Source organism: Cetorhinus maximus, chromosome 1 (assembly GCF_964194155.1).
Source record: "Cetorhinus maximus chromosome 1, sCetMax3.hap1.1, whole genome shotgun sequence".
In the NCBI taxonomy this organism is placed as follows: domain Eukaryota; kingdom Metazoa; phylum Chordata; class Chondrichthyes; order Lamniformes; family Cetorhinidae; genus Cetorhinus; species Cetorhinus maximus.
The window spans coordinates 196,849,344-196,868,063 of NC_135879.1; the positions used below are offsets into that span (position 1 = coordinate 196,849,344).

Sequence of the window (18,720 nt, forward strand, 5' to 3'; positions counted from 1 at the left end):
TGTCTAAAATAAAAGCAAAATACTGCAGATGTTGGAAATCTGAAACAAAAACAAAAATAGCTGGAAAAACTCAGCAGATCTGACAGCATCTGTGGAGAGGAATACAGAGAGTCTGTATGACTCTTCATCAGAACTAAGGAAAAATAGAAATGAGGTGAAATACTCATTCATATGTTTCCTTAACTCCTCTGTCTAGATGGCACTGAGGAGCCCTGCAGTACATGGCTAAGCGGGCCTCAGGGTTCACTGTGATCTGCTGCATGCTGCACATCTCCAATTTGTGGGGCTAGCACTTCCCACCAGCCATCAAGCAAGCAGCTGAAGAGGAGTAACATGAGGAGGAGGAAGAGAAGAAAAAGGAAGGGTGGCACTAACCTAGACAGCCTGTTTCTGGCTTGACTGTCTGTGAAAAACTAATTTGAGTGCAATACCAGTAACCACAACTCCAATTCACCATTCATCAACAGTCCCATACTCTTTAGCTTCCCTCTGTCATTTACCAATATATTGTCCTGCTGGTCACAATGCAAGATTAAGTGCCACCACAAAATATACTTTGCAAACAAAATTTATAAATAAGATTATGCCGTATTCTATACATAATTAATCACCCTTGTACATTCCCTTAGTGCCTGATCCTTGCACACATTTTCACAGGCCATCCAATTTACCTCCTGTTGTTTCCTAACCAATTTCCTGTCCATGTTAAAACTTTGCTTCCAATTCCATTTGCTTCCATTTTCCTTAACAGTCTCTTGTGTTATGGTATGTAATGGTAGGCGTAATCTTTTGTCTTGGGCATAGATTTCTTTATGGTGTTTTCATGTTTGTGTTTCTCTGGCAGCTTAACAATGGTGTATATCAGAGCTGATGTACTTATGGTCTTCTGTTGTTTATTTGAAACTCAAATCAGATTTGAACCTTATTAATCAAAACAAAAGTCTAACTAATTATATATGAACGCTGATCCTCAAAATTTAAAGGTAATAATCTGGTTTCTTCCCAAACAGAGGAAGAAGAGGTGTACTGAACCTATTGAGGGATTAGTGCTGGCAAAGTGCCTGGTTCATGCCATTTTTATGGTCTAGACACCTTCCTGGCAAATACCCACCCTCTGGAAGAGCCTGGCTCTGAAAGCAGGGCATGGAAATCAAAGCACAGCCAGCGACGCTCCTAGCTGCCAAGTTCATGACCTTATTTATTCTTCATTCTTTTCTCAACCTATTCTATCTTTATTCAGTTAACTCTTTACTTGTCTATCAAACGTAGCATATCAGATCTTCCCTAACCTTTCTCTCCTTAACTTCGTCATTAGCCCGACGGCCTCAATAGTACCCAATCAAGTGTACAAATCTATGACAATGGACAATTTAATTTTGTTTATTCTCCCAACTTGTCTTTCAATCTTCACAATTCATGCACCTATCCTTTAGCCAAAAACCAAACCTCAGCCGACTACTTCCATTGAGTTTTCATTTTATTGAGAAAGGGGTTTTACGTTTTATGCTACATTAATTTTTTTACTTCTTTTCTACTTACCAGATTCATGTGTTTGACTTGAATGTTAACAAATATGAACCAATCTGTGAGCAAGCTATTGTGAATAAGAAAAGAAATAAACTCACACATATTGAATTCAATCCAACCTACCCTATTATAATGGTAGGAGATGAACGCGGTGGTGTGGCAATCTTGAAACTCTCTCCAAACCTCCGAAAACAACCTAAGGTAAGATAGTTCCTTAAATGTCCAATTAGAGTACAGCAGAGTACCACTGTTGGAAATAAAAATATATTAATTCTGTTATTGTACAGGACATTGGTGAGACCACATCTAGAGTACTGTGTGCAGTTTTGGACTCCTTATTTAAGAAAATATATAAATACATTAGAAGCAGTTCAGAGAAGGTTCACTCGACTGACACATTAGAGTTTAGAAGATTGAGAGATGATCTTATTGAAACATGTAAAATCCTGAGGGGACTTGACTGGGTGGATGCATAAAGGATGTTTCCCCTTGTAGGAGAGACTAGAACTAGGGGACATAGTTTAAAAATAAGGAATCTCCCATTTAAGACAGAGATGAGAAGAATTTTTTTTCTCCCAGAGGGTTGTGAATCTTTGAAACTCTCTTCCCCAGAGAGCAGTGGAGGCAGGGTCAATGAATATTTTTAAGGCAGAGGTAGATAGATTCTTGACTAACAAGGTAGTCAAAGGTTATTGAGAGTATGAGAAATGTGGAGTTGAGGCCACAATCAGATTAGCCATGATCTTATTGAATGGCAGAGCCTACTCCTACTCCTAAATCATATGTATTTTTGAAAGTTATTTGATTACTCTTTTGATAATATTAAGAAAATAGGAGCTAATAAGGCACATTTTGGCACTCTTAAAGCAGTTGTACATTAGGGGCTAGCTGCCTTTGGCGTGCTAAATATGCACAATGCTGAATAGCACAACCCAGAACTGCTTCATAAGATGTATGCAAGACTTATTAAAGCCCCTATTTCGATGAAAATACGAGGAGATCTTTGTCAAATGAGTGGTGGGGTTCTTGGTTGAATACTTTGCATCTGTCTTCACAAAAATGGGTGACGATGTGTTGTAATTTACCTTACGAACCACCAGGATACTCAGGTACAAGCTACAATTGTTTATTAATTCTTCAAGCGTACGCAGGGAGAGACAGCCTTAGACAATTCAAGACAGTACTCTACAGATTACAGCGAAATCACCTTTTTTATACACAGTACACATATTCTAATCTTATCATCTCACAATCAACTGCTCAACAGATGCCTCCGGCTTTGGTCACCTATTTCCCATTGTTCTCATCCTTACAAGACCACCAGATCTTGCTGATTGTGCAGGAGCCTGGGCCTCCATGATTCCAACACCCACCCTCTGGACCTTGTTCTTTGTTTTACTAGTTTGCCTATCTCATTTCTTATCCTGCCTGAAACACATGTCTTAATTCCCAATTCTGTTTTTCTGCTTACAGTTCTGTTTTCACTGAAACACACTTCTAACAAAATAAAATTATAACCCTTTTGCCCTTTTGGACCTTGGCCTAGCCCAAGGTAGCCTACTCAGTGGCATTGCCCCTTTCCTTATCCTCTGCCGCCCATTGATACTGGCCAGATATTGAGCTTAGGGTTAGAAGGGCTATACCATCTGTACAGGCTGGCCCTGCAATACGGGCACTTGCCTCTCTTGTTTAGCCCCCATCTTCCTGAAATCCTATACTCTTTGCCATCTCTTGTGTGTCCTGCTAGTGCGGTGGACCAGGTATGTTAGGTGTAGAACCAATATCAACTGGGCAATAACCAAAACATGGGAGATGATCCTAATCCAGGGGTGTATCTGTACATTCAGCCCCCAACTCCACAAGTCTTCCCACAACGTGGTATTGTCTATCTGTTCGATCTCATCTGTCATCGTTTTAACGTGTTGCTACAACATGTAATAGGTTCTGTGCACTCAATGGGTCTCATCGCAGATACCTGTAAGGCGTTCAGATAACAGTGGGATTACATAGGAAAACTGGCTCAAATACTGTGTCAGGTTTTCTTTTATGCTTTCCTCTGCCTGCATATTAACTGTTTCCCTCTTGAAGATTTCCCCAAGTTCTACCTTTCCCACCCTGGCTGGTACCTGTGAGTATTGACCCACCACAGGGCTGGCTATAGGACAAGATCGATTGTCCCCATATTGGTATTCTTGTTGTGTCGTGGTAATGCAATATCTCCCTGTACCCAGGTATGCAACGTGAGTTGGCTCCAACATAGCCGATATTGCTTCCATTGTACAATTGGCTGTTGCATTAAACCCATACCTTGCTTCTTCTATCTCATTTTCGGATGTGGACACACTACCAAAGAGGCCTCTACACTGCATCTCTCTAAAGTGGTGCTTACTATATTACACTCTATCTCTACTGCATATGGTGGTATATTATGATACCTTAAATAATACTCCCCCCTAACTACCCCAATATTTTCTACTCTATATAATGTCTTAGTAGGTGTTGAATCTGGTATAACTGGGTTTGCCAAAACTATACCGATTAACATATTATTATTCACAACACACTTAGTATCAGTTCTATATACACGTGTCAGACCCCTGAACTGGCAACCAGTCCTGTCCTGACAGGTTAAACAAGTGTGCATTTGCTATCCACGGGGGCACCTCACCCTGATGAATTTGTCTCAGGTTTTCCTGGGTCTGCTCGAGCATCCATGATCCATAGGTGCTGTAGACGCCATTCCTGACCGATTCAACTGAGAGGTCTCTCTCTACATTAATCAATTTATTAATGGTCCATGCATGGCTCTCTATTACAGTGGCCAAGCTCTGAACTATTTGTGTCAGGTCTTGGTCCGTACTGAATTGCCTGTCCTGAACCTCCCGTCCCTTTTCCAGAATTTTCTTAAGCTGACACAGTCCTACTTGGGAGACTTATAAAGAAGGCAAATGCACATGGGATACAGGGTAATTTGATAAGGTGGATTCAAAATTGGCTTAGTTGTAAGAGGCAGAGGGTGATGACAGAAGGCTGCTTTAGTGACTGGAAGCCAGTGTCCAGTGGTGTACCACAGGGATCTGTGCTCGGTCCCCTATTATTTGTCATTTATATAAACAACATAGATGACTATGTGGGGAGTAGGATTAATAAGTTTGCAGATGACACAAAGATTGGCCAGCTGGTTAACAGTGAGGTTGAGTGGCTTGGGCTACAGGAAGATATAGCCAGGATGGTCAAATGGGCAGATAAGTGGCAGATGGAATTTAACCCTGAAAAGTGTGAGGTGATTCACTTTGGAAGGAGTAATTTGACAAGGAAGTATTCAATGAACAGCATGACACTAGGAAGTCCTGAGGAACGAATGGACCTTGGCGTGTGTGTCCATAGATCTCTGAAAGCGGAGGGGCATGTTAGTGGGGTGGTGAGAAAGGCATATGGGACACTTGCCTTTATCAATCGAGGCATAGATTACAAAAGTAGAGAGGTCATGTTGGAGTTGTATAGAACCTTAGTGAGGCCACAGCTGGAGTACTGTGTGCCACATTATAGGGAGGATGTGATTGCACTGGAGGGTTGCAGAGGAGATTCACCAGGATGTTGCCTGGGATGAAACATTTAAGTTATGAAAAGAGATTGGATAGACTTGGGTTGTTCTTGTTGGAGCAGAGAAGACTGAGGGGCGACCTGATTGAGGTGTACGAGATTATGAGGGGCATGGACAGGGTGGATAGGGAGCAGCTGTTCCCCTTAGTTGAAGGGTCAGTCACAAGGGGGCATAAGTTCAAGGTGAGGGGCAGGAGGTTTAGGGGGGAAGTGAGGAATAACTTTTTTACCCAGAGGGTGCTGACAGTCTGGAATGCACTGCCTGGGAGGGTGGTGGAGGCGGGTTGCCTCACATCCTTTAAAAAGTACCTGGATGAGCACTTGGCACGTCATAACATTCAAGGCTATGGGCCAAGTGCTGGTAAATGGGATTAGGTAGGTAGGTCAGGTGTTTTTCACATGTCAGTGCAGACTCGATGGGCCGAAGGGCCTCTTCTGCACTGTGATTCTGTGAGAGCTTAAAGTCCAGACCTTGTGGTCCACTATTGCCAAATCAATCGAATTTACTACTGAGGTCCCTGTGTTAAATGCTGTGGCAACGTCATTAACCAGACTACGTTTTAGTCGACCTTTTCCCTGAACAGAGGATGGAATCACAGGCCGTCCTCCACCATTAGACCAGGCTACCTGTGCTGTCTCTTGTTTTATCAGCATCGCATACAATGCTCGGGTATGATCCAAACACCACTCTGGCAGGCCAATATCAGAGATATTTAGAGCGACAGGTACTAGCTCATGGTATACATTGTCATATAAAGTTTTTGCCTGCTTTTATCAACACTCGCCCATTCTATGGTCCAGGGCTCAATGCTGGACAAGGGGGATCAATTAATTGTGGCCGTGGTATTTCGCCTCCACTTGTTAAGTCAGTTAGCTCTATTGTTGTAGCATCATTTCTGTGGATTCAAGTGCAAGAACTTCTAGTTATCATTGGTTGGTCACGATTAATTCTGTAAAATAAGATTTGTCAGGAACATGCTTCAATTGCGACTAATGCTTCCAGCGCCCTTTCATATCCACACAGGTGCATTAACCACTAATCAGTATTATCTCATAAGGTCCTATTCACTTGGGTACAAAACCTGATTTCTTGGGCGTTACTTTCACCATTACCTTATCCCTCACTTCTAGCATGTCCTGGGGGGAACTGCTCCTCCTCACTACTTTCCTGTTCCACTATCTCCTGCTGTCTCACCTCGGACCTCAATTTCTCAAGCTGTCTACACCACTCTACAATGCATCTTCTTATCCTATCTTTCAATGGCTCAATGTTTTCACTCCAGTTGCGGTTCTCTCTGGGAGCTGCTTAACTCTGCCTGTCATCATAGTGTTAATCTTGTGGTCTTACCTTTTGTAGCTCACAGGCACATTAATATAGTCAGTAATACATCTAATTAACCTTTTTCCAGCTTTCCCTTTACCTGTGCCCATCTTGTGGTAAATTGTTGTTAAGTATTATTTCTCCTTTCCCTTCTATTGCCTCAGCTACAGATTGCTTATACTTTATCTTCAGGTTCTTCTCCCTTTGACCATGATAGATTATCTTAAGGTCAGTTTCTCTATTGCCTTGATCGTTTAAAATGTTCCCTTACTCTTTAGGCCATATTAGCTATTCCATGTCAATGGGGATCTCTATCTCTAGATCTTTGCTTATCTCCCCCCGTGAGGTTCCAATGTCTCAGGTGATGGCCAGATTATCAATCTCAGTTCTCTTAAAAGTGTGTTTATTGTGTCCTCTTTCCCTAACTCTATCCCCTATCCTTAATCATTTCCTCACACCATTTTAACACATGCAATAGCTACCATCTTATCTCGTTCGGGTTGTCCGGAGAGACTTTACAGTCCAATAGAGTATTCTCATAACATTTTTAAAACAGAAATCAAACACTTCTATTTGATTTCAGGCATTAACATATTTTGCTTCCTTACCATCTTCTCCTCAGACAAAATTTTATTTTCTCAAAATTAACCCATTAGATTGTGTCTGACCTTTTTCTCATTTTAAAATTATCCCAGATTCATTTATGCTGCCAAAAATTGGATTTCTGCCAAACTTTGTCAATATTTTGGGAACAGACTTACAAATAGAAAGAGCTTGCAGCATTTGAATTAGTGTCAATTGTTAAATAAAAATTCCCTTTTGAAAATTTTATCGGGAACCAGACTTCCAAATTTTAAACTTTATAAGAACTGTAATTTACGCTATCAAAATTAAAACAACCTCTTTCTCATGTGTATAAATTTGTATCCAGATTAAAAGCCCCACATGTTTATCAACACATATTCTTTATCTTGGATAGCGTCCTATTTATTCAAAAGTAACTTGCTAAATTACACTACACTTTTCACACCTCAAGATTGTCCCAAATTCAAATAACAGTGCTGTTGGGCTGCAAATTTTCTTTCATATTCAATTAATCTCTTCTTCAAAAGAAACCCCCTTTTGTCTGTAGAAACCTCCTAGACTGTGTGTTTATGTCTTTTGATTTTCCTAAAATCCTTTTGAATTTAAGGTAATTTTTTCCCTCAGATTTTTCAAAATACCAGCTTGTATAAACTAAAACTAATTCATCAATCCTAATCAGCTGGGAAGCTGTTGAAAAGAGTTACTCCCTTCTAGTCTGCAAGGGGGTGGTGCAAAGGCTAGTTCACCTCAAAAAAAAACTCTGTTTTATCTTTACAATACCTTTGAATTTCGATTTTGCCAGAAATCTCAACTCGAACCTTATACTCAAAACATTTTGACTCTAAGGTGCTGAACCTCACACACAAATGACAATTTAGGAAAGAAAACTCATTAAAGCTCACATGCAAATTCTTCCTTACACACAAACACTTCATGTATAAAGGTATGTCTTTCCATCCTTATAACATTTATCTTAACAACTAAAACTTTCATACTCGAAACAAAACTTCAAGTAGCAGTGGGACCTGGATCTGGATAGCAAAGGGACTTTCGAGGCTTCACCTACACGGACAATCAAAATGACTGAAACTCACACTTCCTTTGTCCTTGCCTGTCACTGCTTATTAACTCCCCTAGGGGTACCGCTCTCTCTCTCTTTCTTTCTCCAGAGCAGACAGCTCTTGTGACTTAGATTAATTCATTTTTAACCAAAAATCATTGGGGGACTTTTGCATTTTCTTAATAAGTTTTTTATGATGTTCTGCTATGAACCTTGTAATGGAGCCTTTTGGTCCCCAATTGAGGTGCTCTTTCTTCTTCTCTCCTGAAATCATCTTGTTTTCCTTAGTACCTGTGCGGTCTCAGTTTCCTGTCCTGCATGGCTTTGACTAACTCTTCCGCTAGCAACTTCAAGTGGTCTGACCTATCTGCGCAGCTTCAGCTTCCTAGCCCGCCAGCACAGTTTTGTCTCCTGTCCTGAGTCCTCCTTTCAGATTCTTTGGATACTCGGCCAGACATTTACTCAGGCAGGCTTACTGAGCTGACTATGGGTGTTAAATAAATGTACTGACCTGTTTGCAGTGCCACTGCGATGATCCAGTGCAAGATCACAGCAGCACCACCCACCCCCCCACCCCCACCTTAAACCAGCTTATATTTCACCCCTCTCCTAACTTTACTCAGTTCTGCTGAAGGGTCATGAGGACTCGAAACGTCGACTCTTTTCTTCTCCGCCGATGCTGCCAGACCTGCTGAGTTTTTCCAGGTAATTCTGTTTTTGTTTTGGATTTCCAGCATCCGCAGTAGTTTTTTGTTTTTACCAATCGTTGTAATTCGCTTTACAAACCACCAGGAGACTCAGGTACAGGCTACAATTGTTTATTAATTCTTCAAGCGTACGCAAAGAGAGACAGCCTTGGCAAGTCCAAGACTGTACTCTACAGATTACAGCAAAATCACCTTTTTTTACACACAGTTAGACATGTACACATGTTCTAATTTGTCAACTCACAATCACATGCTCAACAGATGCCTCCGGCTTTGGTCACTTATTTTCCATGTGTACAGACAGTAGACATTGTTCTCATCCTTGCAAGACCACCATATTTTGCTGATTGTGCAGGAGTCTGGGCCCCCCCTGATTCCAACACCCACTCCCTGGACCTTTTCTTTGTTTTACTAGCTTGTCTATCTCATTTCTTATCCTGCTTGAAACACATCTGTTACTTCCCAGTTCTTTTTTTTCTGCTTACAGTTCCGTTTTTACTGAAACACACTTCTAGCAAAATAAAATTATAACCCTTTAGATGTGTGTGAGAGAGAATATTAAGGTGTTTAATATCTTTCAAAGTAGATAAATCATTAAGCCTGAAAGAAATGTATCCCAAGCTCTTAAGAGATGCAAAGGAGGAAATAGCAGAGGCTCTGATCATCATTTTCCAGTCCTCTTGGTTACATGCATGGTGGCAGAGAACTAGAGGATTGCTAACGTACCACTGTTTAAAAAAGCAGATAGGAATAGACTGAGTAACTACAGGCCAATCGGCCTAAGCTTGGTGCTGAGAAAATTATTGGAAAAAATTCTGAGGGACTGTATAAATACCACTTAAAAAGCACAGAATAATCAAGGAAAGTCAGTGTGGATTTGCTTAAGGAAAGGTCATGTCTGACTAACTTGATTGAATTTCTGAGGAGATAGCAAAGATAGTCAATGAAGATAATTCGTATGATGTAGACGACATGAATTTAGGCACGGCTTTTGACAATGTCCCAAATGGCAGACTGGTTGGAAAATTAAAAGCTGATGGGAGACCAAAGGGGAATTGGCAGGTTGGATTCAAAATTGACTCAGCGGCAGGAATCAAAGGGGAATGGTCAACAGTTGTTTTTGCAACTGGAACATGATGGGCTCAATGTTAGGTTCCTTACTTTTCAGGTACGTAACAATGATTGAGACTTAAAGGTAGGGGCATGTTTAAGAAGTTTATAAATGATGCCAAACTTGACAATGTGATTAATACTGAGGAAAAAGGCTACAGACTGCATGAAGATATTGACGGACTGGCTAGGTGGGCAGAAAAGTGACAAATGGAATTCAATCTGAAGAAGTGTGAGGTAATGTATGCAGTGGGGGGGCCGGAGGGTGATGCAAACAAAGCAAAGGAATACATAATAAATGGTAGGACACTGAGAAGTGTGGAGGAATGGAAGGACATTGAAGTGCAAGTCCACTGATCCCTGAAGGTAGCAGGACAGGTAAATAAGGAGATTAAGAAGGCATGCGAGATACTTCCCTTTATTAGCTGAGGCATAGAACAAAAGTGCAGGAATGATCGCAAGCCCAAAACATAGTTCACCAAAATTTCTGTCTATTGAACTTGGTTGGGTAATCAGGTAGGCTTTGTTACAGGAGCCTTGTCTTGCCTGATTTTCTTCTAGCCGCTCCACCCAGGTAATTAATCTCTTCCCCGCACAAAAGAGGAATTCTTGAATAAATTCAACTATATTTTAGAGTATGTTTGTTGTTTTTCAATGGTTTTCCGTCAATGGCAGCTCAAACAGTTTCAATATACACTGTGCCATCATCAGCAATCTACTTGTTTTTAATGTCTGCCAGAAGTAAAGTGTTCTTGTCTGTATTTTAATAGATTTCAAGAGATTCAGGAGCTTAAAGATATTAAAAAAGGCAAAATACTGGACGAGTTCACAATTATCCAGTTATTCTTTGTTCCATATTTATCAAGCTTTTTTACTACCTTTCCAACCTGTCAATTTAATCACATGATTCTGAAATCCCTTTTACCTGAACTGACCTATTTTGTCTGGACTCAGTGAACTGCATTTATTTTCTGATTATTTTACACCTATTTGCCCCTGAGTAGTGGTTTATTTCCCATAAAGGGCTATATACAAATGAATGTGTTTTATATTGAAAATTCTATTTCATCTGTGAAAAAGGACTGCATATACTGAATCTGTGCAGACATTAAAGTTAAGTAAAATTGAAATACACAACTTAATTTTTTTTAAATCATCTCAAGATATTCTTACTGAATATAATTTTAAAAATTGTAGGAAATCATGTCACCAAATATTTGTGAACTGCTTACTTTGGGAAAAAAATTGGAGACATGGACGTACAAAAGATAGGATCCATAATCCTTCATTTTCTTTGTGGCTTCATTTTCATTTGTTTTGTTTTGTTCAAAATCTTTTTTTGTTTTTATTTCCTCTTACAGTCTCCATTTCAGTCAAGGGCGTAGGATCATCACAAGTTTTTGTTGTGGTAATTCCCTCATTGTTGCTCCACATCACCTCAAATAAATTGTCCTTTCCAGGATCCTGTAGGTTTCCCCTGACGTGCAGTCATCTTCTAGAAAGGATTGCTCCATCTAATCACTTGTCTACTTTAGGTAATTGAGTTTGAATGTGCCAGAAAGAAATAAGTGGGCTGGCAAACTGGAAACACAAAAAAATGCAATCAAAAAGGCTAATTGAATGTGACCTTTATGTCAAGGGGACTGGATTATAAAGAAAATTAGGTTATTCTCCAGTTGAATGGAACCTTGATCAAGTATTGCATTCAGTTTTGGGCACTGTATCTAGTACTAAGTAGTGCAGATGGGAGCATAAAGTTGTAAAGGACACAGACAGTTTAAGTGACTGGGGAAATCTATAGCTGCTGAAGATTAATTTGGGAAAGTGTGAGGTCATCTATCTTTTATCTGAAGAAAATAAGTAAGAGTGTTTTCTAAATTGTGAGAAATTAGGAACTATAGAGGAGCTAAGAATTTTGGGAGTCCAAGTTCACAATCATTCAAAGCTAGTAGACAGGTACAAAATTCAATCAAGAAGACTGGTTGAATATGTCTTTCATTTCAAGCAGGCTGGATTACAGCAAGGAGGAGGTTGTCCTTCATTTAAATGGAGCATTAGTCAGACTCCATCTTGAGTACTCCTGTTTTTCGTCTTAGGAATGAATTATTGGCTTTGGAGGGGGTCCAGCACAGATTTATCAGAATGATACCAGAGTTTAGATAGTTAAATGATGAGGACAAAGGAGAAGGGGTGGCATAGTGGTATTGTCACAGGAATAGTAATCCAGAGATCAAGAATAATGCCCTCGGGACCCAAATCAGGAATTAAAAGTCTAATGATGACCATGAAACCATTCTTCATTGTCGTAAAAACCCATCTGGTTCACTAATGTCCTTCAGGGAAGGAAATCTGTCGTCCTCACCTTGTCACGCCTACATACCATTCCAGAACCACAGCAATGTAGTTGACTCTTAAATGCCCTCTGAAAAGGCCTAGCAAACCACTCAGTTGTATCAATTCGCTAAAAAGCCTAAAAGTAATGGAACCGAACAGACCCCACTGGCATCGACCTAGGCACCAGAAATGACAGTGGCAAATTTCAGTCCTGTCGACCCTGCAAAGTTCTCCTTACTAACATCTGGGGGCTAGTGCCAAAATTGAGAGAGCTGTCTCACAGACTAGTAAAGCAACAGCCTGACATAATCATACTCATGAAAAGGTACCTTTAAGGCAATGTCCCAGACACCATCATCACCATCCCCGGGTATGTCCTGTCCCACCGACAAGACAGACCTAACAGAGGTGACAGCAGAGTTGTATACAGTTGGGAGGGAACTGCCCTAGGAGTCTTCAACATTGACTCCGGGTCCCATGAAGTCTCATGGCATCAGGTCAAACATGGGCAAGGAAACCTCTTGCTAATTACCACATACCGTGGCCCCTCAGCTGATGAATCGGTACTCTTCCATGTTGAACTCCACTGGAGGAAGCACTGAGGGTGGCAAGGGTGCAAAATGTACTCTGGGTGGGGAACTTCAATGTCTATCATCAAGAGTGGCTCAGTAGCACCACTACAGACCGAGCTGGTCGAGTCCTAAAGGATGGTAGACTGGATCTGAGGCAGGTGGAACCAACAAGAGGGAAAAGTCTACTTGACCTCATCCTCACCAGCCTGCCTGCCACAGTTGCATCTGTCTATGGCAGTATCGGTAGGAGTGACCACTACACAGTCCTTGCGAAGACGAAGTCCTGTCTTCACATTGAGGATAACCCCCATTGCATTGTGTGGCACGACCGCCATTCTAAATGGGATAGATTTTGAACAGATCTAGCAACTCAAGACTGGGCATCCATGAAGCGCTGTGGGTTATCAGCAGCAGCGGAACTGTACTCAACCACAATGTGTAAGCTCATGGTCCGGCATATCCCCTACGCTACCGTTACCATCAAGCAGGAGATCAACCCTCGTTCAATGAAGAGTGCAGGAGGGCATGCCAGAAGCAACACCAAGTATACCTAAAAAATGAGGTTGGTGAAGCCACAACATAGGACAGCTTGCATGCCAAACAGCATAAGCAGCAAGTGATAGACGGAGCTAAGTGATTCCACAACCAACGGATCAGATCTAAGCTCTGAGGTCCTACCACATCCAGTTGTGAATGGTGGTGGACAATTAAACAACTCACTGGAGGAGGAGGCTCCACAAATATACCCGGCTTCAATGATGGAGGAGCCCACCATATCAATGCAAAAGATAAGGCTGAAGCTGAACTGGACTAGCCATATAAATACTGTGGCTACAAGAGCAGGTCAGAGGCTAGGAATCTTGCAGCGAGCAACCCAGTTCCAGACTCCCCAAAGCCTGTCCACCATCTACAAGGTACAAGTCAGGAGTGTGATGGAATATTCCCCACTTGCCTGGATGATTGCAGCTCCAACAACACTCAAGAAGCTTGACACTGTCCAGGACAAGCAGCCAGCTTGATTGTCACCCAATCATCCCATCCACAACTGACACACAATGGCAGCAGTGTGTACCATCTGCAAGATGCACTGCAGGAACTCACCAAGGCTCCTTAGACAGTTCCTTCCAAACCCACGACCACCCAAGGGCAACAGATACATGGGAATATCACCACCTGAAAGTTCCCCTCCAAGTCACTCACCATGCTGACTTGGAAATATATCACCATTCCTTCACTGTTGCTGGGTCAGAATCCTGGAACTCCCTTCCTAACAGCACTGCAGGTGTACCTACACCACATGGACTAAATCGGTTCAATAAGGCTGCTCACCTCCACCTTCTCAAGGGCAACTAGGGATGGGCAATAAATGCTGGCCCAGCCAGCGACACCCACATCCCATGAAATATTTTTTAAAAACTTACCTTACAAGCACACCCATTCTTTCCTTTCCTCAAATCGTTATCCATTCTTCTGCCACCTCCATTCACCCTCCTGCAACGGAGAAAAAAAGCAGATCTATGGGTGACTATAATGTCACATAGTCACCCAATAAGAAGATACCTGTCACTAAGAAGGAATCAGAGAGAGAGATTAAATGAAATGTTTACCTGTACATGAATCACTACAAGTATCAGAGGCACAAAAAAGGGTCCTCCTTCCCATCTATCCCAAAATGCCACTTACACCAAATTCTGAACCTTTGTATTCTGTTTGCCCTGCACTCTGTTCTGCAAACACCTGCTTCCACCTGCCACAACACCCTTAGCCTCCTTAAAGTCTGGTGTTCTGACATATAAAGGAAACAGCATATGCCTGTGCAACCTGTGTTGTGTGCAGTACCTCCTTTGACCTGCTCTCCTCTCTGCTGCTCTGCTATCCAGCTACAGCTCTCTCAACAGCCAGCTGTTGTTGCTGCTGGCCTACTCTTGAATGTACATCTGCTGGTGCTGATGCTAGTGCTACTGTTGGTCATATTGCTCCTCATCTGAGGTCTAATCTCAGGCAACCAAGCCACACAGCCTGATAAATTGAGACAATCTCCAAAGTGTGGAAAGTAAATTCTCAGCAAAGGTACTGGTGAACAAACTCTTCCATACTACTAAGAAAGCAGCTATGTGTACTGAATATTTATTGCAGTATTTTCCATGAGTTCTCATCAGCCCCCTCAATTGCCATTATCTTCTCTCCTCGCTTTCAATAGCAAGTTTCAGGAAACCTGAGAAACCTGTGGATGCAATGTTAAACTTGAAAGTGTGTTGAAATATTACTCCAGTTGAGTGATTGCCACTTGTTATTAGGCAACGCACCTCTCCCCAGGGATTACACGCAACCAGCCTGATGTGTTTGAGTTAAATGAGGAAAGGGACAGGTTTAAGCCAGTATCCTGATCCACTGCATTATTGCCCAATTTAACCTGCACCCAAGACCACATGCTCCTCCAAGTTCAAGCTCCCCAAGTAATTTCCAGGGCCTCTGCAAATTCCTTCAAGATCTTTTACAATCTCAGGATGTATCCCTGGCACTTAACCTTAGCTTAACTAATTTGTCTAAATAAGTTATCAAAGGTATCTTCTTTTCTGCAAAGGGCTCAAAATGAGTTGATCAGGATGCATGGCTGAGTGGTAGTCCATAGCAGTGGTATAAACAGCACCATTCAATAAATGTGGCTAAGTGTTGTAAAAAGGTTAGTGATCAAATCACATGTGCCTCAGTTGAACACCAGACCACCACTTCACAATATTTAAACATATATCAATTTCACTATGGGATTCTCAGTAACCTCACAACTAACAATACATTAAATGGTTCATGTAAATATCCATTGTGCAGCAGGTCATGCAATAAAATCAGAAAATGTTGAAAACACTCAGCAGGTCAGACAGCATTTCTGGACGAGGAACAAAGTTAACATTTCAGGTCAATGTCCCTTCTGCTGAAAAGACAGGGAGGGAAAGATGTGTTTGGTATTTACCTCAGGACCTGTTGAATGAGAAGGCAGGTTAGGTGGAAGGTGATGATAAGGAAATCCTATCCAATATGGTTCTAGAAGGGAGGAAAAGGGGTAAGAACAGAAGTATGGGAAATGGTCAAGGGCCCCGTCATCCACAGTGGAGGGGAATCTTTCAATTTAGCTTCATACAATATGAGTTTTTCTCATTGACAGGTTTCCTACATAGAGGGCAGCCTGATTGACAAGGCTTGGCTTCTAGCCAGGTGGTGAAAACTCCGAAGCAGGTCACAGGAGCAGTTAGGCAGCCTGTGGCTGCTATTGAGAATGTTGGGGGATTCCAAACCTGAGCTGGTATAATCTTCAACCCCAGGAGATGTGGGGAGGATTTCTAATCCTGGAGGTCTTTATATAAAGTGAGGGGGTGCCTGATGTGGGAGGGGCAATCTTAGAGTCCAGGAGAAAACGCTCCTGGTCCTCCAGACTCACAAGTAATGCTGTAAAGGCGTTCTCCTTAAAGTGACCCTCTTCCTGAAATTGTCTTGAGAAATCCATACAGCCAGGGTTAAACATGCATTGCAGGATAAAATAGAGGCTACCAGCCTCATTAAAATATTTAAATTACCAACCTGCCCTTTGTCCATCTCTGTTAAACTGAGTTGAGACTTTTAAAGTTTAATGTCCAACCCAAACCCAACTCAGCTGTTCTGAGGTTTAAAATTCATCCCTTTGTTCTTTTCTCCTTATATCTGATTCTTTCCTGCTTCCATATCGTCATATTTCAAATATTTTGAGTTACATGTCACCAAACAATTGTATTTTCAAGTGAAATTCGAAGTCTCTCATAATTAACAATTGAAAACTCGTTAATCTCTATTTCCTCAGGCGCTCGTTTTTTACCTCTGTATATTTTCTGTTATATTCCATTAAACTCCAAATGTTATTATCTTTTGGAGCTGAAAAAGGTTATTGCTCTGAATGATAGGTTGGCAGAGCTAATGCCCCCATCTACCAATAATGGGTTCAGTCCAAAAATTGATTGCATCATATATCAGATGATTTTTTTTCACATTATGTTTCAATGCCATTGCTTTACTACTTAATTTTAGTTTTGAATGTTGTAAAATTTATTTCAACTTTTAATATGCAAGAAATTAGTTTGTGCCAATATTTTGCTTGCGGTGACCGTGATTTGCGATCCATCCCCATCTATTGCAGCGAAAGTAGGCAGCATGCAAATTTGGTGTTGTTATCTCTTTTACCTGTTTGTAGCATTGGTTCGAGCAGGGCCCACATTGCTGTCTGCCTGAGCGCTTAGAAGGAGGCTGAGCAGCATGTACTGATATCATGTGGTGGAGCCAGCCACCTCTTCTTAAAAGCAGTCTGCCCCTCTTACCACTTAAAAGCAGTCTGCCCATTTTAAAGGGAAGCTGCACTGAATCACAAAAGGCTACTGCTGGATACTATTGCTGCAATCCAGAAGAAGGGAATTGGAACGCCAAGGCAGAGAGCACACTGGAGGTCTTAGCCACGGTGCACAGGCGAAAGACACCACAGATTTGCGAGGAACAAGGAAGCCCTGAAGGACCACAATCAGAAAGGATTGGGTGCATGTGGCCAGGGAGGTCAATTCCTAGAGTCCAGCCTTGAGGTCCTGGCAGCAATGCCACAAGAAACCTATTGACCTCACATAGTTGGTCAAGTTCCCTGAATGCATCTTCAAATGACATCTCCTACCCACCATACCACCAATTTCTCACGCTGCTCAATGCACCACACCCCAATCACTCATGCATTAGCGCTCCCTGGCACTCAAAGACTCACACCTAACATCCAGATACCCCACCCCACCCTCACCCACATTTAAATGATGCCAGCATCACACCCAGCTCCCACTTATTCCACATACCTCCAGCTATTCAGCTGGAGCAGGCACATCACCTAAACACAGTACAACAGAAACACTGACATTCTGTCATATCTCTTGCAGAACAAGGTGGCACACAATAGAAGGAAACAGAGCTGAGCCAATGGGGACAAAAGATGCCTGCATACACTTGAGTTCTATGGAAGGGATGATTCTCGGCATTACAGGGCCAGCTGTGACAAGCTCTGCGGCATCCACCATCACTGACAACATTGAAGTTGGTGGTATGTTGTGCCCTATGCCCTTTTTCAACTTTCAGTTCACCCACTCTAAAAGAGACTACATCTTCTTAACGAGCTCGTTGAAATCGTTGGTTGCTCAGTGTGGAGCTGGTTCCAGAGGAGAGAGGAGGTGTTCCTGCTGCTGTGTCTGCTGAATACTGACTACTTCTACTGCTAGGATACTGCTGCTCCTGGGTGCTGTTGCTGTGTCTGCTGCTGCTCCTGAGGGGCCAGAGGAGAGAGAGGAGAGAGGAAGACCACTTTTGTTGCTGCTGCAGGACAGGAATGCCAGGAGGCCAGAGCGTGGGACTTTTAACATCCTAGGTGGGTGTCTGGACTTACTGTTTTGTTCAGGTGGGGGCTATTAAGAACTGTGCATTGTGGGGGGAGGCCAGAAGACAGCCCGAGGACTTGGGGAAGGAAGAGGGAGGGTGTGTGTGTGGTTCAACCATCTTGCTGCCACCCCTTCCCCCCCCACCACTCCCCACTCAGCCTTTTCCAGTGGCCATTGCTGGCTGAAGGCATCGCCTCCCCCTACCAGAAGATAAACAAGCCCCCACCCACCATCCATCTTCAGACCAGGAGACACCCACCTGGACTTTTCCCCTTTCCCTCCTGTGCCTCCCTGTCCTCTACCCCTCTCCCTCCTCTCCTGCATTAAAGGGGGAGGTTACTTCAACCTTTCTCCCCCTCTCCCTTTCATAGGGAGGAAATCAATTTAAAAACTCATCTGCTATCTAGCTAGATGAGCAAACTGCTGATAGTGTGACCATAAACCACTTGCTTTCTTCCCTCCCCCTTCTTCT

General features: G+C 42.3%; 1 protein-coding gene across 1 annotated transcript in view; it reads left to right on the plus strand.

The window, feature by feature from the left end:
* The window catches only part of dnai1.2 (dynein, axonemal, intermediate chain 1, paralog 2), a 332,040-nt gene that overhangs the window by 298,304 nt on the left and 15,016 nt on the right, over positions 1–18,720 (plus strand). Inside the window, exon 19 of the mRNA XM_078538947.1 lies at positions 1,543–1,728. Coding sequence (XP_078395073.1) covers positions 1,543–1,728 — 186 coding nt within the window. The remainder of the gene's footprint in view (positions 1–1,542; positions 1,729–18,720) is intronic.